The sequence below is a fragment of the Bos mutus genome, chromosome 3 (genome assembly GCF_027580195.1).
Source record: "Bos mutus isolate GX-2022 chromosome 3, NWIPB_WYAK_1.1, whole genome shotgun sequence".
Taxonomy (NCBI): domain Eukaryota; kingdom Metazoa; phylum Chordata; class Mammalia; order Artiodactyla; family Bovidae; genus Bos; species Bos mutus.
The window spans coordinates 67,006,626-67,031,301 of record NC_091619.1 but is presented as its reverse complement, the minus strand read 5'-3'; the positions used below and the strand labels follow the sequence as shown (position 1 = coordinate 67,031,301).

The 24,676-nt window shown below is 41.5% G+C and overlaps 1 protein-coding gene across 2 annotated transcripts in view; it reads left to right on the top strand.

The window, feature by feature from the left end:
* Positions 1-18,212: 18,212 nt before the first annotated feature.
* ACADM (acyl-CoA dehydrogenase medium chain) overlaps positions 18,213-24,676 on the top strand; it is a 38,420-nt gene continuing 31,956 nt past the window's right edge. The window contains exons 1-2 of one of the 2 annotated variants that reach the window (XM_070367848.1): positions 18,213-18,364; positions 21,684-21,771. In XM_070367848.1, coding sequence (XP_070223949.1) covers positions 18,335-18,364; positions 21,684-21,771 — 118 coding nt within the window. In that variant the 5' untranslated portion in view covers positions 18,213-18,334. The remainder of the gene's footprint in view (positions 18,365-21,683; positions 21,772-24,676) is intronic. The other variant, XM_005893465.3, reaches the window with a different exon arrangement.

The following is a 24,676-nucleotide window of genomic DNA, read 5'->3' as shown; positions in this document are numbered from 1 at the left end:
AAAAGAGTAGATATATGTATATGTATAACTGATTCACTTTGCTGTACAGTGGAAACTAACACAGCATTTTAAACCAACTTAAAAATTTTTCTTTAAAAAACTTTTAAAATATTTTTTAAAAAAACTTTTAAAATATAAAATTTTTTTAAAAAACTTTTAAAATATAAAAAAATTTAAAACTTTACAATATTATAGTGGTTTTGCCATACATTGACATGAATCAGCCATGGGTGTACATATGTTCCCCATCCTGAAGCCCCCACCCACCTCCCTCCCCATCCCATCCCTCTGGGTCATCCCAGTACACCAGCCCTGAGCACCCTGTCTCATGCAAGAAACTTTTCTTTAAAAAAAGAAATTTAAAAAGAAAGAAAACATAATCTCTTATAATTTAAACTGCTATTGTGCTTTTTGATATTTGCAGTTTTTTTTTCTTTTTTCTCATTTTTTTTAGTTCTACAAGTTTATTGCTATCAACCCATCTCTATCCACCTTCATGCATGTGCATGCTCAGTCATGTAACCCCATGGACTGCAGCTCACCAGGCTGATCTGTCCATGGACTTTTCCAGGCAAGAATACTGGAATGAATCGCCATTTCCTTCTCCAGTTGCAGTCACTTTTTTAACTGTTACAAGTGGATGTAAGTGCAGGTAAGTTTGCAGATATTGGTGGCAGGATGTTGAGAAACTTTCTAACAGCTTCTGCAGGAGATGAGATAAAGCTTAGTTTGAGGGCGTAAATTGTGGGGAAGAACATCTGAGAAAAATAGAACAATTTGGCATACCTATTGTGGGGACTAAGAGAAAGAGATAACAAGAGATGCTGAAAGAATTCTGAGCACTGTTATGGCACGACAGTGTTGAAGACAATGTATGTATAGGAGAATCAAGCTGGGAAATACTTTATTTTACTCAGTCAATGCATAAGACCAGAGAAGGCAGGCAATTAAATTGATCTTTAGTGTATGCTTTGTAGGAAAGATTTGCAAGGATAAGAAGTTGAAGAGAAAATAATGTATTATGGATTCTAGCCAGAATAAGGATGGATAGGATGAAGGGAGGAAACCGATCATCTCACTCTACTACTAAAAATCCTTGCGACGGGCTTCCACTTCTTGTAGAAGAACATCCAAATCCTCAACATGCCAACATGGGAATAATCTGACCCATGACTGTTTCTAGCCTCCTCTGGTGTCATTCTTCCTTTTGCACTCTGCACTGAAACCATGCACAAAGTGGGCCAGAAGAAAGTAATCTAAGTATATAGTTTTTGATAAATTTTATTCCATTCCTTTCCCATGTACATCCCCCCAGCCTGGCTGTATAGTCAAATCTTTTTGGCTTCTGAAAGATCATTTTCCAGTAGCCTGGCCCCTTTTCTCTGTTACTAGCAACATCCAGTGTTAATTTTTTCATCTTTTCTTCTCCTTGAAGCTTAATCGGTCTCTCTGCCTCCATTCTCTTATCTCCTTAATTCATCTTCACATTCACAAATGCCTTGGTTATGTTGCTGTTACACAAAGCAAAGCATATTCTTCTATTCTGAAAGCTTATTTAACAAAGTACAAGCTCTCCATGTCACATAAAGTTGTCTATGGTCTGGCCTCAGCTTGCCTTTCCAGCTCCCTCTCTCTCTACTCTGCCCTCAGCACTTAATGTTCTAATCAAATTGCACTTTTCACAATTCCTTAAATATGTCGTGTATGTTCATATTTGTTGTTCACATTGTTTCTTCTATATTGAATACTCTACTTTCCATCTTCACCTTAAGGGATAGAGTCTTATTTATCCCTTAAGGGCTAGCCTATATGGTATTCACTCCAATCTTCTGCTGACAAGTAATTGCTCCTTTTTGTGCATTACATAGCATTACTTTTGTGTCTTATCATTAATAGTTATTTTTTTTACCTCATATCTTGATAATCTATATGGATGTCTATCTCCCTACTAAACTAGATGGTCCATTAGGATGGAGACTTTGGTCTTAACCACTGTAATGAGAGTTTAGCTCATTGTTTCTTGATGAACAACTCCTTGGCTAGAGTGGTAAAGTGAAAAGTGAAAGTGTTAGTCACTCAGTTGTGTCCAACTCTTTGTGACCCTAGGGACTATAGCCCACCAGGCTCCTCTGTCCATGGAATTCTCCAGGCAAAAGTACTGGAGTGGGTAGCTATTCCCTTCTGCAGAGCAGTAAAAGATAGGACTGAAAGATAGGGCACTTTGGGATTAGGTTAGGGAGTCCCTGAAGTCTCTTGTAGGCAGCATATACTTGGGTCTCGAGTTTTTTTGGCATCCAGCCGCTCTGTGCTTTTTGATTATTGAGTTCAATCCGTTTACTTTTAGGGTAATTATTGATATTTACCTGCCTCCTGAGAAATCCGTATGCACGTCAAGAAACAACAGTTAGAACTAGACATGGAAAAATGGACTGGTTCCAAATTGGAAAAGGAGTACATCAGGGCTGTATAGTGTCACCTTGCTTGTTTAACTTACATGCAGAGTACTTTATGTGAAATGCCAAGCTGGATGAAGCACAGCTAGAATCAAAATTGCAGGAAGAAATATCAATAACCTCAGATATGCAGATGACACCACCCTTATGGCAGAAGGCGAAGAGAAACTAAAGATCCTCTTGATGAAACTGAAAGAGGAGAGTGGAAAAGCTGGCTGAAAACTCAACATTCAGAAAACTAAGATCATGGCTTCTGGTCCCATCTGCTGCTGCTGCCGCTAAGTCGCTTCAGTCATGTCCGACTGTGCGATCCCATAGATGGCAGCCCACCAGGCTCCGCCGTCCCTGGGATTCTCCAGGCAAGAATACTGGAGTGGGTTGCCATTTCCTTCTCCAATGCATGAAAGTAAAAAGTGAAAGTGAAGTCACTGAGTCGTGTCCAACTCTCAGCGACCCCATGGACTGCAGCCTACCAGGCCCCTCCATCCATGGGATTTTCCAGGCAAGAGTACTGGAGTGGGTTGCCATTACTTCATGGCAAATAGATGGGGAAACAATGGAAACGGTGGCAGACTTTATTTTGGGGGGGCTCAAAAGTCACTGCAGAGGTAAAGAAAAAATCACTGCAGAAATTAAAAGATGCTTGCTCCTTGGAAGAAAAGTTATGACAAACCTAGACAGAATATTAAAAAGCAGAGACATGACTTTACTGACAAAGGTCCATATAGTCAAAGCTGTGGTTTTTCCAGTAGTCATGTATGGATGTGAGAATTGGACCATAAAAAAACCTGAGCACCAGAGAATTGATGTTTTTGAACTGTGGTGTTGGAGAAGACTCTTGAGAGTCCTTTGGACAGCAAGGAGATCAAATCAGTCAATCCTAAAGGAAATCAAAGCTGAATATTCACTGGAAGGATTGATGCTGAAGCTGAAGCTATAATACTTTGGCCACCTGATGCAAAGAACTGACTCATTGGAAAAGACCCTGATGCTGGTAAAGATTGAAGGTGGGAGGAGAAGGAGACAACAGAGGATGAGATGGTTGGACAGCATCACCTACTTGATGGACATGAGTTTGAGTGAACTCTGGGAATTGGTGATGGACAGGGAAGCCTGGCATGGTGCAGTCCGTGGGGTTGCAAAGAGTCAGACACGACTAAGAGACTGAACTGAAGTAAACTGATGTTTAAGGACTCTCTAATGATGTCTTACTAATTGATTTCTGACTATTTGGTATTTCCACTATTTTTTTTTCTCCTTCTAACCTTTGTGAATTGGTGATTTTGCATGGTGATACGTCTAATTCTTCTCTCTTTATGTTGTATACATCTATTATAGGTTTTTGTGTTATGGTTGCCATGTGATTACACATGCATGCTTGTCTCTTCAGTCATTTCCCACTCTTTGAAACCCTATGGACTGTAGTCTGCCAGGCTCTTCTGTACATGGGATTCTCCAGGTAAGAATACTGGACTGGGTTGCCATACCCTCCTCCAGGGAACTTTCTCCACCTAGGGATCTAACATGAGTCTCCTGAAATGCAGGCAGATTCTTTACCACTGAGCCACTGGGGAAGCCCATGGTTACTATGAGACTTACCCAAAACATAGATAAAATAATCTATTGTATCCTGATAGAAACTTCAATTGCATATAAAAACTTCACTTTCTTGCTTCCGTCCTTTTATGATTTTGATGTCACAATTTATCTCTTTTTATATTGTGCGTTTGTTAAGTTACAGTGGCTACAGTTATTTTTAAAACTTGTGTTTAACCTTTGTACTATAGTTAAATGGTTAACATACCCTCATGTTACAAAATTAGTTTTTTTTTTAAGTTTTAAAAAAGTGTTTATTTATTTATTTTTGGCTATGCTAGATCCTCGCTGCTCTGCAGGCTTTTCTCTAGTTGTGGAGAGCAGGGGCCACTCTCTAGTTGCAGTGCATGAGCTTCTCATTGCAGTGGCTTCTCTTGTTGTGGCGCATGGGCTACAGGCCACACGGGCTCCAGTAGTTACAGCGCCTGTGCTCAGTAGCTGCAGTTCCCAGGCTCTGGAGCACAGGCTCAATAGTTGTGGCTTAGCTGCTTTGCAGCATGCGGGATCAAACCCGTGTCTCCTGCATTGGCAGACAGATTCTTTACTACTAAGCCACGAAGAAGCCCAGAATTAGCCTTCTAAATCTGACTATATATTTGTCTTTACCAGTATGCTATGCATTTTCATATGTTTTCATGTCTAATTAGAATCTTTTCATTTCTGCTTGAAGAATTCCTTTCAGCATTTCTTGCAAGGTAGGATAAACTCTCTCAGAAAGTTTTTGTCTGGAAAAGTCCTTTTTCTCGTTCATATCTGAAGGATATCTTGGCTGGATAAAGTATTCCTGACTGGCATTTTTTTCTTTTAAAACTTTGACTATATCACTCTACTTTCTCCTCGCCTATAGGGTTTCTGCTGAGAAATTTACTGATAGCCTAATGGAGGTTCTTTTGGAGTTTACAACTTTTTTCCTTTGCTGGTTTTAAGATTATACTTGTCTTTGATTTTTGACAGTTTCATTATAATGTACCTTGGAGAAGGCCTTTTTGCACTGAGATAATGGAGTAATCTATTCGCTTTGTGAACTTGTATGTCTAAGTCTCTCCCGAGGCTTGGGAAATTCTCAACATTTTTTTTTCTTTAAATAGCCTTTCTGCCCCTTTCTCCCCTCTGGAACTTCAATTATTCTAATATTTGTACATGATGTCCCATAGGTTATGCAGGCTTTCTTCTCTCTTTTTCATTCGTTTTACTTTGTTCTCCTTTGACTGGATTATTTCAAAGTTCCCATCCTTTAAGATCCTTGATTCATTCTATCTTTAGTCTGTTCTTCTGTAGACACCCTCTATTGCATTTTTCATTACCTTCATTGGCTTCTTCAGCTCTGGACTTTCTGTTTGGTTCTTTTCAATTATTTCTATTTTCACTAAAAGTCTTATTTTGTTCAGGTATTGTTTTTCAGATTTCATTGAATCATACTTTTTGGTCACTCACTGAGTTTCCTCAAACAGCTACCTTGAATTCTTTATCAGATAACCTGCAAAATTCCATTTCTTTGAATTTGCATGCTGGAGGATTATTGTGATCTTTTGATAATAACGAGTTTCCTTGATTGTTGATGTTCCTGGGGGGGTTGCATTTCTGTTCTTGCCTTTGAGGTGGCATATACCTCCTCAAAACTTTACTTACTGACTTCTGGTGGCAGTTTTTTTGGTTGGTCCAGCTTATGTGAGCTGCTTTTTCCAGCCGTGTATGAACATACCTGCTTCACTCTTCTTGCTCCCTCTTGTGGCAGAATTCTTAAATTTTATGTCCTTTCTGGTTCTTACAACTCACTAGCTGAATGTTCGGAGAAGGCAATGGCACCCTACTCCAGTACTCTTGCCTGGAAAATCCCATGGACAGAGGAGCCTGGTGGGCTGCAGTCCATGGGGTCGCTAAGAGTCAGACACGACTGAGCGACTTCACTTTCACTTTTCACTTTTCTGCACTGAAGAAGGAAATGGCAACCCACTCCATGTTCTTTCCTGGAGAATCCCAGCGACGGGGGAGCCTGGTGGGCTGCCGTCTATGGGGTCGCACAGAGTCGGACACGACTAAAGTGTCTTAGCAGCAGCAGCAGCAGCAGCAGCTGGTTGTTGGCAACCTTCCTTTTGTTTTCCAGAAGGTGGCGCTAAAACTCAAGTTTGTGGGTTCTCTCTTGCCCACAGACCCTGGCCAGTTTTCTGAAGGGACTCCCTGTTCAGGTGAGCTTGCTTTATCTACTGCACTGAGGAGCAGGCACCAGGAGTCAGCTGCAGAGTGTGGGGAAGTGCTGATTTAGCTCTCAGGGCCTTGAGGGTGTCCATGGGCCAGGTTGGGTTATCCTTGGATGAGGTTTTTCTAGCGGCTCACAATGAGCTTCCTGCTGGAGTCCTGATAATAGTCAGCAGGAATCTCACTCCCTTAATTAGCCCTTTGATATTTCCTTCTGCCTCCTTCTTGATCTTCTCCTCCCCCAAGTCATGGGGGTCCAACCTCAATGCTCTGGGTGCCACAGGACAGTAACCGGCTTCTCCAGCAGTGTTCCACATAGCTGAGGTGGCCAGGCACTCACCCACCATTCTCCCATGGGATAGGTCACCACTGGCTAATTCAGCTTCACAGCTGTGCTGCTTTGGAAGCCAAGCAAAGCTCTTCTTCCCTGAGATACATCAAAATCTATATTCTTTTTTGTTCAAATTAAGAGCTGTAATCTCTCTTTGGGAAGGCTGGACTTTTATTAAGTCTGTCCTGGTGTTCCTCCACCAGGATCATGAGGGACTATGGCTACTTCATAAGCTCCTGTTAGTTCCACTGCTGGCACCAAGGTATGTCTGCCTATTACCCAATGCACAGGTGGGCAAGACTCCTCCTGGGCCCCTTGAAGTATTCTGTTGAATCCCACAGAGGTACTTTTTTTCATAGATAGATGCCTAATTAAGTTGTTTAAAATGAAGGGGACAAAAAGAGAGTTGTCTTACGATGCTGACATCATTCTCTTGCTTCTGAGTGTCTACTATGAATTGGAAGGGAACTTATAGTCCATCTAATTAAACTTCTCCAGTTTAAACATAAGGAAATTGAAACATAGTAACTTGAAACAGTTTGGTGTACATGCAAGTGAAAGTGAAGTTGCTCAGTTCAGTTCAGTTGCTCAGTCATGTCCGACTCTTTGTGACTCCATGAATCGCAGCACACCAGGCCTCCCTGTCCATCACCAATTCCCAGAGTTCACTCAAACTCACGTCCATCGAGTCAGTGATGCCATCCAGCCATCTCATCCTCTGTCGTCCCCTTCTCCTCTTGCCCCCAATCCCTCCCAGCATCAGAGTCTTTTCCAATGAGTCAACTCTTCCCATGAGGTGGCCAAAGTACTGGAGTTTCAGCTTTAGCATCATTCCTTCCAAAGAAATCCCAGGGCTGATCTCCTTCAGAATGGACTGGTTGGATCTCCTTGCAGTCCAAGGGACTCTCAAGAGTCTTCTCCAACACCACAGTTCAAAAGCATCAATTCTTCGGTGCTCAGCCTTCTTCACAGTCCAACCCTCACAACCATACATGACCACTGGAAAAACCATAGCCTTGACTAGATGGACCTTTGTTGGCAAAGTAATGTCTCTGCTTTTTAATGTGCTATCTAGGTTGGCCATAACTTTCCTTTCAAGGAGTAAGTGTCTTTTAATTTCATGGCTGCAGTCACCATCTGTAGTGATTTGGGAGCGCAAAAACATAAAGTCTGACACTGTTTCCACTGGTTCCCCATCTATCTGCCATGAAGTGATGGGACCAGATGCCATGATCTTAGTTTTCTGAATGTTGAGCTAAGCCAACTTTTTCACTCTCCACTTTCACTTTCATCAAGAGTCTTTTTAGTTCCTCTTCACTTTCTGCCATAAGAGTGGTGTCATCTACATATCTGAGGTGATTGATATTTCTCCCAGCAATCTTGATTCCAGCTTGTGCTTCTTCCAGCCCAGCGTTTCTCATGTACTCTGCATATAAGTTAAATAAGAAGGGTGACAATATACAGCCTTGACGTACACCTCTTCCTATTTGGAACCAGTCTGTTGTTCCATGTCCACTTCTAACTGTTGCTTCCTGACCTGCATATAGGTTTCTCAAGAGACAGGTCTGGTGGTCTGGTATTCCCATCTCTTTCAGAATTTTTCACAGTTTATTGTGATCCACACACTCAAAGGCTTTGGTATAGTCAATAAAGCAGAAATAGATGTTTTTCCGGAACTGTCTTGCTTTTTCAATGATTCAGCAAATGTTGGCAATTTGATCTCTGGTTCCTCTGCCTTTTCTAAAACCAGCTTGAACATCTGGAAGTTCATACATAGTTCACATACTGCTGAAGCCTGGCTTGCAGAATTTTGAGCATTACTTTACTAGCGTGTGAGATGAGTGCAATTGTGTGGTAGTTTGAGCATTGTTTGGCCCTGCCTTTCCTTGGGATTGTAATGAAAACTCAGCTGTGTCCAGTTCTTTTCCACCCAGTGGACTGTAACCCATTAGGCTCCTCTGTCCATGGGATTCTCCCAGCAAGAACACTGGAGTGGGTTGCCATTTCCTTCTCCAGGGGATCTTCCTGACCCAGGGATCAAACTCAGGTCTCCCCCATTGCAGGCAAATTCTTTACTGTCTGAGTCACCAGGGAATCCCAACTAAGCAGTTTTTTTTTTTTTAAATAGCCTACAAGAGATTCCTTCCATTGCTACCTAATCCAAAGTTTCCCAAGTTTAATACAAAATTTTTACACATTTGAGTGTGTGAGACAAAATTGATGGCATTCTGGAACCTATGAGGAGCAATACCCTGATGACCAAAGTCAAAACTCTAAAATATGAAGGAATTCCTTGGCAGTCCAGTGACTGGGACTCTGAGCTTTCACTGCCAATGGTGTGGATTCAATCCCTGGTTGGGGATCTGAGGTCCAACAGGCTGTGAGATAAAAAAAAAAGAGGTTCTCCTTCAATTCAGGCCCTCATTGCTTTATATCTTATTTTATAAAAACCTTCCTTCCTAGCTTGTTTCTTTGCTTTCATAGTTTCCTCTCTATAAATTCATCTCATAGATCTCTAAGATCACGTGCCACCTCCCTAATCTAAAATGAATGTCTCATTTCATCAGTCACTTAATTTAAAACTCCTGACTACCCTTCATTGGCTTCCAGAATAGAATAGTGATTAAATGATAAGAGACAGATCTAGATTCAAATCATGGCTCTTCCCTGTCACTTTCTTTGATATTGCAAGCTGTGTTTCAAGTAACTCACTTCAACACTATGATCTTTGATTTATACGACTGATGAATGGAGATGAGAGTTTAAGATTTAGATACTAGAGTTCAGTCAAATCTAAAAATCTCCCTTCCACATAGCTTAATTACTTGAATAGTTAATGCAAAAGAGCAACTTTTTAAAGCAGCAAAAACATATCAACAGCCATAAAACAAGGGGAAAGGTCATGTCATAACCTTCAAAAATTAGAGACTATCAAAGAAAAATACACAAGTTTCCAAAAATGTACAGAACAAAAGCTCAGAGCCTTTTAACATCATCCTCCAAACTATGTAGGGAAGATAAATGAACAAGATCCTGAAAACTTTAAACCACCCTCCCAACCTGCCCTGAAACCTGAGAATTTATCTCATTCTCATTTATCTCATTTATAAATTTATCTGAATTTATCTCATTCAGATGAGATATGAAGACAAAGAACTTTGCAAGGCGGCCAAAGTTTTACCCTAACTACCTTTTTGTCCTGCCAAAAAAGGGAACCTTTCAACTCTCTTTCAGCTGGGGGAAAATGGAGAGGATAGCAGAACAATCATAAACAGAAGAGTTAATTATTTCCAACAATAAATGGGGATTTAGCAGAAAGGAAGAAAAAAAAGGGAATAATTAGGACAAGAGTCTCTGAAGGAGGTAAAGTAGAGAAGGGGCATTCTTAACGCCTGAAGGGAAGTAACCTGCACATGTTACTTCCTTCCTTCCTTATTGATACAGGGCAAAACTCTCCTTTTTGACTCATGTTTTCCTCGGAGGAAGACAGAGTGGGGGTTGGGAGGAAGATAAATTGCTGATTGGAAGAAATGGGTGTTTGTGGGAAGGAAAAATTGATAGCACTGAAGTAGAGACTCCAGTAAAAAAAAAAAAAAAAAAAACAAAACAAAATTTTAGATTACCTTCACTAAAGGAAACAAAGAAGTCAGGGCTCCAAGATGACCAGAAGGCATACTCCAAAGCCCATTGATATTCTTAGTGTGATAGAAATAAACCCCAGAGGCTGGACAGAGTTTAGCATAGGAAACATTTAATGAAATCCCAGGAGGGCAGAGTGTAGGTATCCCAACAAAGGCTGTACACAGCCACAGCTGAGCTCTTCCCTCCTCTCTGAACCTAAAGTAATAGCTGCTGCTGCTGCTGCTAAGTCTCTTCAGTCGTGTCCAACTCTGTGCAACCCCATAGATGGCAGCCCATCAGGCTCCCCCATCCCTGGGATTCTCCAGGCAAGAACACTGGAGTGGGTTGTCATTTCCTTCTCCAAAGCATGAAAGTGAAAGTGAAGTCGCTCAGTCGTATCCGACCCTCAGCGACCCCATGGACCACAGCCTTCCAGGCTCCTCCGTCCATGGGATTTTCCAGGCAAGAGTACTGGAGTGGGTTGCCATTGCCTTCCCCGAAGGTAATAGCTAGCTAAACAAGTGGAATTCATACGCACTGTAGCAAAGCAAATAGAAGCTGCTCATATGCCATATAAAAAAGATGAAAAGAAAGGGCACAATAACTTTGCAAACACATATTGGCAAAAATAAATAAATATGAGAAAGGAGAACACAGATGAATAAGGCATCCTGGAAGTTAGCAGAGCCCCAAAAAGAAAATATTCTTCCTCATACAGACATTAATGAGAACATAAAATTAATTTTTAAAAGTAAGGTGTAAAGCAATATTAAAGATTAAAAGGGAGAATGCAAATCTCAGAAAAACTAAGAACCATGTAACACTGTATTAGCACTAAAAAAGCTAGAAAGCACAGAGATAGTATTAGCACTAAAAAAGCTAGAAAGCACAGAGATAATTTCAAACTCCAAACCCATTCTAATTTAAATATCTTCCAGCCACTAAGCCACAGTGAAGAATCCACCCACCAAGCAGGAGATGCAGGTTCAATCCCTGGGTTAGGAAGATTCCTTGAAGAAAGAAATGGCAACCCACTCCAGTATTCTTCCCTGGGAAATCCCATGGACAGAGGAGCCTGGCAGGCTACAGTCTATGGAGTTGCAAGAGTCAGACACTTAGCGACTAAACAACATCCTCTAACCCATGTGGGATAGCAGGTCAAAATTAGCTTGTCTTCTTTCCTGGCTCCATCTCATCAATTTTCTAGTCGCTGTTTCTAATATCTTGAGGGTTGGAGGGTAAGTAATGGGTGTGTGTATGGTGTGTGTGAATGTTAGTTGCTCAGTGGTGTCCAACACCGGGACCCCATGGACTATAGCCTGCCAGGCTCCTCTGTCCGTGGGGTTCTCCAGGCAAGAATACTGGAGTCGGTAGCCATTTCCTTCTCCAGGGGATCTTCCCAACCCAGAGATCAAACCAGGATCTCCTTCATTGCAAACAGATTCTTTACTGTCTGAATTACTAGGGAAGCCCCACTGGGGTCATGGGCACAGTTTTTGTGGAGGTACAGTTGTAATCTACCGACAGGACCCTCTAGGTGGCAGTAGTCAACTGCTTACTATGGGGTACTTTTCTTCATAAATTCCATGGTTGCCTGGTCTGCCCTTCTTTCTGCCTGGCTCCTGGATTTCTGGAACCTATTCTCTGTTCCTGCTCCTCAGGTAGCACACATGGTTAGTATCATTTCCACAGAGTCCTTACCAAACCTCAAAAACATATACCTTTATCCCGCTATGGGAGGAAGGACAGTCCAGTCTCAACGTAGCCAACTGTGTGTTCAGCTACCAAGTGGAGCCATTCCAGCCACAGCGTCTCACCTTTAGAATAATCATTGATAAGGCCCTCACATTCCTAGAGATGTGCATAAAACTCAACAAGTAGACCCCTAAAAAAAAAAATTCTCCTTGACTTGAAAAAAAGGAGGCATCTATCATACTCAGTACTTTTTAGTTTCGGTATTAGCAGTAGCAATCACACAGGGCAGTTTGTCAGGTCCAAGTTTGAGAATAGGAAAAAAGACAGCTTGGCCTCCATTCAAGTTTTCTTTCTTTTTTGTTATTCAAAATTTCTTTTACTTCTGTTTACTCCCAAAGCAGTAAATATGTTGCTGTTGATAAAAATAAAATTAAAAAGCGGTCAGAGAATGCAGCTCCCCATGCTTTAAATGCATTTCACAGAAATTCATTCAAAGTTAATTGGAACTGGCAGCCTGCCAGTGTTCCAGGTTGGAAAAGAATGTGGACCTCATACCAGCCGTATCAACACCCAGAAACAGCTTAGAACACCAATGTGCAAGGGTATTAAGTTGCTTCAGTCATGTCTGACTCTGTCTGACCCCACGGACTAGCTTGCCAGGCTCCTCTGTCCATGGGTTCTCCAGGCAAGAATACTGGAGTGGGTTGCCACGCCCTCCTCCAGGGGATCGTCCTGACCCAGGGAACGAAGCAGCATCTCTTATGTCTCCTGTTTTGGCAGGTGGGTTCTTTACCACTAGTGCTACCTCAGAAGCCCAACAAAAGGCAATAATTCTGTTATGCAGAAAGCCACATTCTCCAAGGCTCTGAAATTCTTGCCCTACTGGCACCTAGCAAGTGCCTCTTCTCTGAGCAAGTTGAGTGCCTAGAAGTTTCTATTTGTGTCTGTTTATAGCATATGAAAAAGCAGAGACATTACTTTGCCAACAAAGGTCCATCTAGTGAAGGCTATGGTTTTTCCAGTAGTCATGTATGGATGTGAGAGTTGGACTGTGAAGAAAGCTGAGCGCCGAAGAATTGATGCTTTTGAACTGTGGTGTTGGAGAAGGAGATCAGCCCTGGGATTTCTTTGGAAGGAATGATGCTAAAGCTGAAACTCCAGTACTTTGGCCACCTCATGGGAAGAGTTGACTCATTGGAAAAGACTCTGATGCTGGGAGGGATTGGGGGCAGGAGGAGAAGGTGACGACAGAGGATGAGATGGCTGGATGGCATCACCAACTCGATGGACGTGAGTCTGAGTGAACTCCGGAAGTTGGTGATGGACAGGGAGGCCTGGCGTGCTGCAATTCATGGGGTCGAAAAGAGTCGGACACGACTGAGTGACTGAGCTGAGCTGAGCTGAGGGGATTTCTACCATAGAGGAATACATTCTTCTCCTTCCCCTTCCAGACAGAGTAGAAGGTGAGTGAAATGCAAAGTACTCTGTCATCACTTCTCCAAAGAAACCTCTTTGTCTTCAACCTCAGCTTTGTGTATAGACTGAAACTGAGTGAACAGCTAAAATTGGCAGATCTAGGGCCTCCCTGGTGGCTCAGTGGTGAAGATGCAGGAGAGACACAGGTTCAATCCCTGGTCAGGGAGGATCCCACATGCCTCAGAGCAAATAAGCCATGGGCCACAACTATTGAGCCTGTGTTCTAGAGATTAGGAACCACAACTACTGAGCCCTCGTGCCTCAACTATGAGGCACACACACCCGACAGTTTAAGAGAAGCCACCGCAATGAGAATTCCGTGCACAGCAAGAGAAAGAAGCCCTGGCTTGTCACAAAGTAGTAAAAAAGCAATAAAACAAAGCAAAAAGCAAAGTTTAAAGACAAATATTTATATTGCAATCAGTTAAGACTACTGTCCATCACTTTCTTTCTTTTTTAAAATTGTATTTATTTTTTTATTAGCTGCACTGATGGTCTTTATTGCTGCCTGGGCTTTATTGGCGCTTCCCTACCAACTGAGCTACTTAAAAAAAAAAAAAAGTAATGGACAGTAGTCTGAGCTGATTGCAATATAAATATTTGTCTTTTAAAAAGCTGACAGAACTAGTTTAGGACCATATACTTAGAAAGTTCTACATGAATGGTGTGGTACCTGTCTTTAAAATTAGAAGCATATATCATTTTGTTGTCAGCTTTAGGGGCCTCCAATAGAGCATCTTATTGTTTTTCTACCATACTGTGTTATTTGTCAACATTATCCTGACTTGCGTTATTACTGATAGGGTATTTGTGATTTCTGTCAGACAGAGACTGTATCACCAATTCTTATTTTCTCCACAATGCCTAGGATGGCACCTTGCTTACTGAAAACAGTTTATAAATGCTTGAGAAACTGAATTTAAGAAAGGACAAATTTTTTCCCCTTTCTCCCTTTACCTGTGAACTTACTACCCACCTTTCAATACTGGAATAAGACTAGCTTTTCCATGAAGTGTTTCAGCTCCATTTCAACCCCATTAGTTCCTCCTTGTCTCTGAACTCCTGTAAAACTGTTAATATGGTGTTTTGTATCATCCTCCAAATTTTTATTTATCTTAATTCTTCAGGGAAACCTTAAGTTCCTCAAGGATATGAGTCATCTTACACTTATTTCTTTAGAGAAGGCCTTAACTAACATTCGGAAAAGGCAATGGCACCCCACTCCAGTACTCTTGCCTGGAAAATCCCATGGAGGGAGGAGCCTGGTAGGCTGCAGTCTATGGGGTCGCTAAGAGTCGGACACGACTGAAGCGACTTAGCAACGGCAGCAGCAGCAATGCCCAGGAACTTATTAACTGGAGCTGTAAGTTAACTCTTTATCAGAGAGAGCGAGATGGTGGTGGGGGACAGCCCCCAGTAAAGTCAGAGGTGAGAGCACAAAGCAGTAAAGTAGGCAGACTCTGGTTTTTGGGGGTAGATGCTGGAGAATATCCATGGGGACTCCTGAAGCTCGAACCTGCCTTTGTGTATGCCGAGCCTCCTTCCTCATGACATTTGCCAGGTGTGGATCTCCTCACGCCGGCTCCTGGCAGATAACCTTGAAAACATGATGTTAAGTGAAAAGAAACCAGTCACAAAAGACCACATATTTTATGATTCCATTTATATGAAATGTACAGATTAGGAAAATCTAGGGAAACAAAGTAGGGAGAAGGGAGGGAGAAGGTGGGAATGTGGAATGACTGCTAAAAGGTATGGAGTTTCTTTTAGGGATGATGAAATGCTCTAACATTAGATGGCTGTGATGATCATATAACCCTGTGAGTAGACTAAATACCATTACATTATATGGTTTTTAGTGCATTTTTTAAAGTGTGAATTTTAGAGCATGTGAATTATATCTCAGTGAAGTTATAAAGAAAAACAAGAGAGACGGGATGGAAGAGAGGACGGTACTGTAGGTAAGAGGAGAGGAAAGAAAATGAAAAAATTGAGAAAGGCAAGAGCTGCTATTGGGAGTTTTCTCCACAATAAGGAATAAAGTATAAAGGAAGGGATAGAGAGACATTTAGATGTGGTTTCAGAATGGAAGATAATAAATCAATAGAAGAGAAAGGGATTTAACAGATCATACACTCCACTCCAGTACTCTTGCCTGGAGGATCCCATGGATGGAGGAGCCTGGTAGGCTGCAGTCCATGGGGTCGCTAAGAGTCAGACACAACTGAGTGACTTCACTTTGACTTTTCACGTTCATGCATTGGAGAGGGAAATGGCAACCCACTCCAGTGTTCTTGCCTGGAGAATCCCAGGGACAGGGGAGCCCGGTGGGCTGCTGTCTCTGGGGTCACACAGAGTCGGACACGTCTGAGGTGACTTAGCAGCAGCAAACCACGGATTTCTTTGGAAGCAATGATGGTAAAGCTGAAACTCCAATACTTTGGCCACCTCATGCGAAGAGTTGACTCATTGGAAAAGACTGTGATGCTGGGAGGGATTGGGGGCAGGAGGAGAAGGGGACGACAGAGGATGAGATGGCTGGATGGCATCACGGACTCGATGGACGTAAGTCTGAGTGAACTCTGGGAGTTGGTGATCAACAGGGAGGCCTGGCGTGCTGCGATTCATGGGGTCACAAAGAGTCGGACATGATTGAGCGACTAAACGGAACTGAACTGAACCACGGATTATAAATTGAATGTCTACAATTTTCTTGGAGAAATGTAAGTAAAGATTACAATTCCTCGTATTTAATACTTTCATGTTTACACTATGTGTACATAACTCTGTAGAGACCGGGCCATGTGGGGGCCTAACCCTTTATTAACATTATAAAAGAGGTTTGTACAACGCTGGTATATTTAAAATGGATAACAAACACGGATCTATTATACAGCACATAGACCTTTGCTCAATGTTATATGGCAGCCTGGATGGGAGTGGGGTTTGGGGTAGAATGGATACATGTATATGTATGGCTGAATCCCTTTGCTATTTATGTGAAACTATCACAACATTGTTAATCAGTTATACCCCAATACAAAACAAAAAGTTAAAAAAAAAAAAAAAGTTTGTACAGAGAGCACACAGGAGAAATTATTTTATTTGACAGATAGCTCTGGGAATTTCACCAAAGGTGACATTTGAGCTGCCTTTCCTTAGGACAAATAAAAATCAGATGGAGATCCAAGAGGCAGGGTATTATGTACAGAGGGATTAGTTCATGCAAAAAGCATACTAGAGAACTACGAGAGATAGGAGGTAGAGCAATCAGATGGGCTAGGAATTAAGAGTTCTTTCCTGTTAGACAATTAGGTTTTCACTCTATCCTACAAATAACAAGACAGGGAAGATGATAAAATTAGCAACCTTCAGATTTTCATTTTAGAAAGATAAACAAAGACTTTATGATGCTGAGATGATTCTCTTTGTACCGAGTTTGTTATTTTATTTTAAAAAACGTATTTATTTATTTAGGCTGTATTGGGTCTTCAAAATCTAGGGGTGAGCGATGAGGACCTAAATTAGGATGAAAGTTTAAAGTGTTGAAAATGTTAGTCTTCAGCCATGTCCTACTTCTTGAGAACCCATTGACTGTAGCCCTGTCAGGCTCCTCTGTCCACAGCATTCTCCAGGCAAGAATACCAGAGGGGGTAGCTATTCCCTTCTCCACGGGATTTTTCCAATCCAGGGATCCAACCCTAGGGCTCTTCCACTGCAGGCAGACTCTTTACCATCTAAGCCATCAGAGAAGCCCCCTAAATTACGATGGTGCCAACAAAAATGAAAAGTACTAGGAACCCTGGGAAACATTCATACGTTCAACTTGCACTGGGCTTTTACTAGCTTTCACAAATACACAGCTTTACAAATTACTGGGCATTGTAACACCACGGTTATCTCAGTGACAGTGAAGTCGCTCAGTCGTATCCGACTCTTTGCGACCCCAGACTGTAGCCTACCAGGCTCCTGTGTCCATGGGATTTTCCAGGCAATAGTACTCGAGTGGATTGCCATTTCCTTCTCCAGGGGGATCTTCCCAACCCAGGGCTCGAACCCGGGTCTCCCACATTGTAGACAGACGCCTTTACCGTCTGAACAACCAGGGAAGTCCTAGTTATCTCATAGATCACGTCTAAATAGAACTAATCAGGCAGGCATTCAAGTTCACTGGCTGAGCCAGAATATTTAAGATATTGTACCCTTACTTCCACACTCATGCATAGTAATAAATAGCCTTGGGAATATTCAGAAATGTGATCTCTCAAGTGATTACATTCCTCTTTGATGTAATCCACAGAACATCCTTCTGATTTGGGTGCAGTGTTTCAGAGAAAAGTACCCTTTGACCCCTTGAAGCAGAAACGCTTTGAGTCTGATAGGTGTCTCCCGATAAAAGTCAAGATCGAAAACAGCAGACACCTTTCTGCCAAACTCCTCGCCAAGCCCTCTCACCCAGATTCTCGGCCTGGTACGTGACCCTTTAATCTTCAGGCTGGGCGCCTGCAGTCTGCCCAACCCCCCGCCACCCCCAACCCCGCCACCCCCCGCCACCCCCCAACCCCGCCCCCCCCTCCGGGTTCTGTCTCCGCACGGCTGTCAGACTCAGTCTTCCCCCAACAGGGCTCGTCGACTTAATTCAAAGGACCGGCAGGAAGATAGGCTTTTTCAGGGAAACTCATTGGGTCCCGTCAGGCGCCTAGAGCACATTAGATCTCCCTCCAAGATGGCGGGGGCCGCAGAGGGGGCCATTGCCGATTGAGCATGCGTTCAACTAAGCCGCGCAGGCTGCCCCCTCCGCCGTCTTTCGTTTTCCTTCTAGTCCCTTCCAACTGAGGCCCCGCCCACAACTTTTGCGGATGGGCGGGGACAAAATGTAGGCAAGGGCAGGGGCGTCACTAGCCAGGCGCGTCCGCGGAGTAGGCACAAACTGGTTAGAGACTGCATAACCGGACCGGCAGTCACCATGATCGCGCTGTTTAGGCGAAGCTGCGGGGTGAGAGGAAGAGCAGGGCTCGGCGCGGGTGGGAAGTGGAGGTTGTGGTGTTCGGGAGGGGGCCGGGCGGGGTGGGAGGTTGTAATAAGGAAGAAGCCCAATCATCAGGCGTCTTGGCCCCTCTTACCCCGCTCCTGGTTGCTGCTGCTGCTAAGTCACTTCAGTCGTGTCCGACTCCGTGCGACCCTATAGACACCAACCCACTAGGCTCCTCTGTCCCTGGGATTCTCCAGGCAAGAGTACTGGAGTGGGTGCCATTGCCTTCTCCGCCGCTCCTGGTAGTAGCAACCAGGATTCTGGACCCTCGCTGGCTTTCGCGCCCACCCATTCCTCGCACTGTTGGACAGAACGCTTTCTGGGTTTTCAGGTTCCTGTATTTCCTTGGCAATTGGCCCATATATAGATGGCGTCCCCTTTTCAGAATATCTCTTTTCTTTCTCTGGCCCGAGAACCTTCCAAAGATTTCCCGGAGGAATCCTGTCATATCCCGAAGTAAACCCGTCTTTTAATTGGTCAGGGCCTAAAAATTACAACCGTATTTTTGCTGAACTAGTTTTTATCTCTTGGAGGACACTCTCTCTTGGCTCTCAGTCCCTGCACTAATAAGGAAGTCTTTTGTGATGTTTTTGCTGCAAAGTGCAGAATTCAGATAATCTTTACCTTGGGTGCCTGCCAAGTAAGGAGGAAAAGGAAAATGGAGCAGGTGCCCCTTAGGGTACTTATTAATATCCATTTGGTTTTACAGTATGGAGGGAGGCGCTTCCAGGTTGTGTACATGTAAATAAAGGAGAAAAGAAAATCCCAGAGCTTTTCTGTGAAGCTTGTCTGTTTATTCTAGTGTCTCACAGATTTTAAGTTGTCTCAGCTACTAGATACAGTTCGCTATTTTAAATATTATTGCCATTTAGATGTTATTTATAATTGAGAAAGTTATGTCTTTTTACCAAAATAGTGTCGGGTTCAGAGTAATTCTAATGGGTTATTGCCCAGTATTTGTCATTGCTATACAAGTTAATGGGTGCTGAAGGCAGAAATTGAGGGATTTAAAAAATGATTTTACATGCTGATACCAGGAAAAAAGACCTGGATTTCTCAATCTCGGGGAGGGGGCAGGTGGGGGGGGGGGGGAGTTGTTGCGGGGACGAAATAGATACAGAAAAACCTGATCCAGAAAATTTACGCCACTTTGACACTCCCATAAAACTCAGATTCTTAATTCCTAAGAAATATGCAAAGGTTTTCAATTATAACTGTGCTGTTATTGCAAAGTTAATGCTTGATTAAAGTTGCTGCCCTTGGAGGTTTTGAATTCCGTGTTTATAGCAGAGAATCCAGAGTTAATAGCATTTATAAACGGTTTTGCTTCCAAGACATTAACGTACTTTGATCATCTCGACAGTTACCCAGTAAGGTTAACCTCATTTTCCAGGTTTGGAAAGAAGTTAATAAACAAGTTTGTGGATATTGTTCCCTGGCTGTAACTACCTTTATACTTTGTTTTATGTAACACATTTTCCTGTAGGGTCATATGTAAACTCTTTGTAAATTACTTCAAATACACTGATAATTCCCTATTTAAAATCTCAACAAACCATTTACCTATATTGTGAGGTCTGATTTTGTGCCATGCTGTCTAAACACACATTTAGAAGAAGTTTTTAGTTTGATTTTCGTGCAATTTTTTTTTTCCTTATAGAATCTAATAGCAAATTAGGATACTTGAAAGAGCAGTATAGCAGTATGGCATGAATTCTTCATCGTAAATTCTTCATCCTGGTTCCTAATAGAAGAGTGACCTTGGCCAATTTTACTTGACCTTTCTGAGCCCCAGTTTCTTCATATACAAAATAGGAATAAAAATAATTCCTTAGGATTGACTCAGATTCAGGTGCATTAATACATGGAATGTGACTGAACAAGAATAGGTTTGGTGGACAATGAGTACCTGAGAAACCATGTTTTAACTCCAAAATAAAATTAATGAAAATTACAAAGAAAATGTGAATTTTTATATTCTATAATTTAAAAAAAAATTGTAGTATAAAATATATTTTTGAAAGGGTTATTTAAATTAATACATTTGATAGTCTATATTGTCACTTCACATGCAGGTAATTCTGTTTACAAGTTGAAGTTGTTATCTACAAAGTGGACAGTTTCTTTTCACAGATTTTGAAAAACATAAGTTCAGTCCTTCATCTTTTAGTAGATTGTTGAATTTCTCTTTTCTTTCAATGTCTAGCTTAGTAAAATTTAGTTCTGTCATATTCCTTAAACTGTAAATTGTGTAATTTTGGCTCTCCTTAAACATTTACTCAAGAGTTCCAGTATGTTTTCCAGTTTGATAACTTTAATAAATGCAAGTGGTTACTTTTTGTGCATATTGAACTGTTATGAGTATAAAAATAGATTGCAAAGGAACAATATCTGACTATATCCTTTCTTTCTATGAATATAAAAATAGGTTGCAAAGTAATATCTGATTATATTTTTATGTATCTTTTTGAAGAAATGAGTAGATTTCAGAAATTAAGACAAATAGTTGAGTAATGGTTTAAAATAGGGCTAGCAAACTTTTTTGTAAAGAGAGTAAATATTTTTTGGCTTTGTGGACCATGTGGTTTCCCAACTCTGCTGTGATAACAGCAATAGACAATGTGGTTTGACTGTGTTCCAACAGAATTTTATTTACAAGACTGGTGGGTACCATAGTGTGCTGGCTTGGCTCAGAACATTCTAAGAATACTTACAGACAACAGAAGAAAATATATAACATGATTTTAGGCTAATTTGTTTTGTTAAAGTGAGGTATCTTAGAAAATGGAGTGCTTCAAGGGGAAGATTCCCAGAGATATTCTTGGGAGGCTGCCAGGGACAGGGAACCAAAGTTGATGAATGAGGCAACTCGTGAATGTAGAGTGATACTATTTCATTTTTGCCCCCCATTGCAATTCCCCAGTTACAAGGTGTTCTGGTGCTGGAAGGTGAGATTTCTGAAACAGTGGTTCTAAGTCTACTACTACCCTTGACTCTTACTTGTCTTGGAAATACTCCATTTTAGTAGTGCAAAGCTACTGATTAGTTTTATTTGCATTGCATTTTTTAAAGAAGAATTTCCTTTATGATAGGTGTTAAAACATCTGATAATTGACTTAATACAAAAATCAAATTATGGTTGAAGGCATTTAAGTAATGACTTAAACTGTGTTCCTGAATATGGTCAAACAAGTTGCTCTGTTTACTTGTAAATGCTTATCAGTATTCTACTTGACTGATGTTTAAATTCCCAAACTTATTGTAATAAAATTATTCTTTACAGGTACTGAGAAGTCTTTCTCATTTTGACTGGAGATCACAACATACAAAAACTGCCCTACAACGTGAGCCAGGATCAGGATTTAGTTTTGGTATATATTTTGTTTTGTGTTTTGACTTTAAACTTGTATTTGTTATATATATGAAACTTTTTTTAAAAGACTTTCTATTTCATTATTTATTTATTATTGGCTGCCACATGGCATATGGGATCTTAGTTCCCCGACCAGGGATTACACCCGTATTCCCTGCAATGGAAGCTGGAGTCTTAACTATTGGATCAACAGAGAAGTCCATATATGCGACTTTTTATATGTAATTATCTGGAATATGTTTGTAAACAAACTTAGTAATGTCTGTCACCATCCGTAGATTGTTCACTGTTAGTCACAGGCATCCTTTCTGATCTTGTTTTCTTCTTCAGCTGTAGTTCCCTATACATACATCTGTATTAGCAGCATGTATATATATTCCTGCCATTTTTCAGTATATCAGTTCAGTTCAGTCGCTCAGTCGTGTCCAACTCTTTGCGACCCCATGAATCACAGCACGCCAGGCCTCCCTGTCCATCACCAACCCCGGAGTTCACTCAGACTCATGTCCATCACATTGGTGATGCCATCCAGCCATCTCATCCTCTGCCATCCCCTTCTCCTACCCCCAATCCCTCCCAGCATCAGGGTCTTTTCCAGTGAGTCAACTCTTGGCATGAGGTGGCCAAAGTATTGGAGTTTCAGCTTCAGCAACAGTCCTTCCAAAGAACACCCAAGACTGATCTCCTTTAGAGTCCAAGGGACTCTCAAGAGTCTTCTCCAACACCACAGTTCAAAAGCATCAATTCTTCAGCACTCAGCTTTCTTTATAGTCCAACTCTCACATCCGTACATGACCACAGGAAAAACCATAGCCTTGACTAGACGGACCTTTGTTGGCAAAGTAATATCTCTGCTTTTCAACATGCTGTCTAGGTTGGTCATAATTTTCCTTCCAAGGAGTAAGCGTCTTTTAATTTCATGGCTGCAATCACCATCTACAGTGATTTTGGAGCCCCCAAAAATTAAGTCTGACACTGTTTCCACTGTTTCCCCATCTATCTGCCATGAAGTGATGGGACCAGATGCCATGATCTTCATTTTCTGAATGTTGAGCTTTAAGCCAACTTTTTCACTCTCTCTTTCACCTTCATCAGGAGGCTTTTTAGTTCCTCTTCACTTTCTGCCATAAGGGTGGTGTCATCTGCATATCTGAGATTATTGATATTTCTCTCGGCAGTCTTGATTCCAGCTTGTGCTTCTTCCAGCCCAGCGTTTCTCATGATGTACTCTGCATGTAAGTTAAATAAGCAGGGTGACAATATACAGCCTTAATGTACTCCTTTTCCTATTTGAAACCAGTCTGTTGTTCCATGTCCAGTTCTAACTGTTGCTTCCTGACCTGCATATAGGTTTCTCAAGAGGCAGGTCTGGTGGTCTGGTATTCCCATCTCTTTCAGAATTTTCCACAGTTTATTGTGATCCACACAGGCAAAGGGTTTGCATAGTCAATAAAGCAGAAATAGATGCTTTTCTGGAACTCTTGCTTTTTCGATGATCCAGCGGATGTTGGCAATTTGATCTCTGGTTCCTCTGCTTTTTCTAAAACTAGCGTGAACATCTGGAAGTTCATGGTTCACGTACTGCTGAAGCCTGGCTTGCAGAATTTTGAGCATTACTTTACTAGCGTGTGAGATGAGTGCAATTGTGCGGTAGTTTGAGCATTCTTTGGCATTGCCTTTCTTTGGGATTGGAATGAAAACTGACCTTTTCCAGTCTGTGGCCACTGCTGAGTTTTCCAAATTTGCTGGCATATTGAGTGCAGCACTTTCACAGCATCATCTTTCAGGATTTGAAAGAGCTCAACTGGAATTCCATCACCTCCACTAGCTTTGTTCATAGTGATGCTTTCTAAGGCCCACTTGACTTCACGTTCCAGGATGTCTGGCTCTAGGTGAGTGATTATACCATCATGATTATCTGGGTTGTGAAGCTCTTTTTTGTACAGTTCTTCTGTATATTCTTGCCACCTCTTCTTAATATCTTCATAAATAACAGATCCACTGTTCCATGTAAATAGTCTTCAACTTAGAAATGAATACAACAAATACTTTTTAAACACTATTAGATACACATTGCTAGGTATCTACTAATAAGCCAGAGTCTAGTTTGGCTATCATATATGGAACAGCAGTTTGGTGCTAAATATGGTTCTTAGTCTTGGGATTGGGGAGCCATGTGGTGTTGGGGGAAAACAGAATAACATTTGCCTTCCCCTTTTCTTTCGAAAATGAAAACCAAGCAAAGAATTTGAAATAATAACACCTTTCTTTAGCATCCTTTGCCCCCTAGAGTGCTTCTTGCTTCAGAAGCATTGCCATTTCTCTAGTTTAAAAACTGATTTTCTCAATTCACTTGGTCTCAGAAAAAAAGTTAAAAGGCAGCTGAGATACAAGTCATACCCTGAAAGAAATAGCAAACTCAAAACTCCCTAGGGATAACATTTTTAGTTTTTATTTTTTAAGATTGTTAGCATCCATATAAAGTTGTTTTTAACAGAAGTGAAAATTTCAAAGCAAGGTGAGGATAGCAGTTTGGGACACTGTATCTTCTTATTTTCTTATTGAGATATTAACATAGGTTTGGTATCATTGCTATTTAGTTTCAGTTTGTCACATACAGATTCATACCCAATAGTAAGAGACTAGTAGTAGAAATCTGTGATGATTTGGTGAGTGACAGAGGATGAAATATAAGTGTTTCGGAGGTAGATTGTGGAGGTCAAGTAAAGGAATATTGATAACACCTGTGACCACCAATTGCATCTATCTGTAACATAAGATTTATTTGACGATTAAATTATATGACATACATAAAATCCTAGCATATAGTGATGGGATCAAAGTACGTTCTCAAACAATACATAATAGATCCCAGCCTTCCCTACCTCTTTGCCACTCACAAT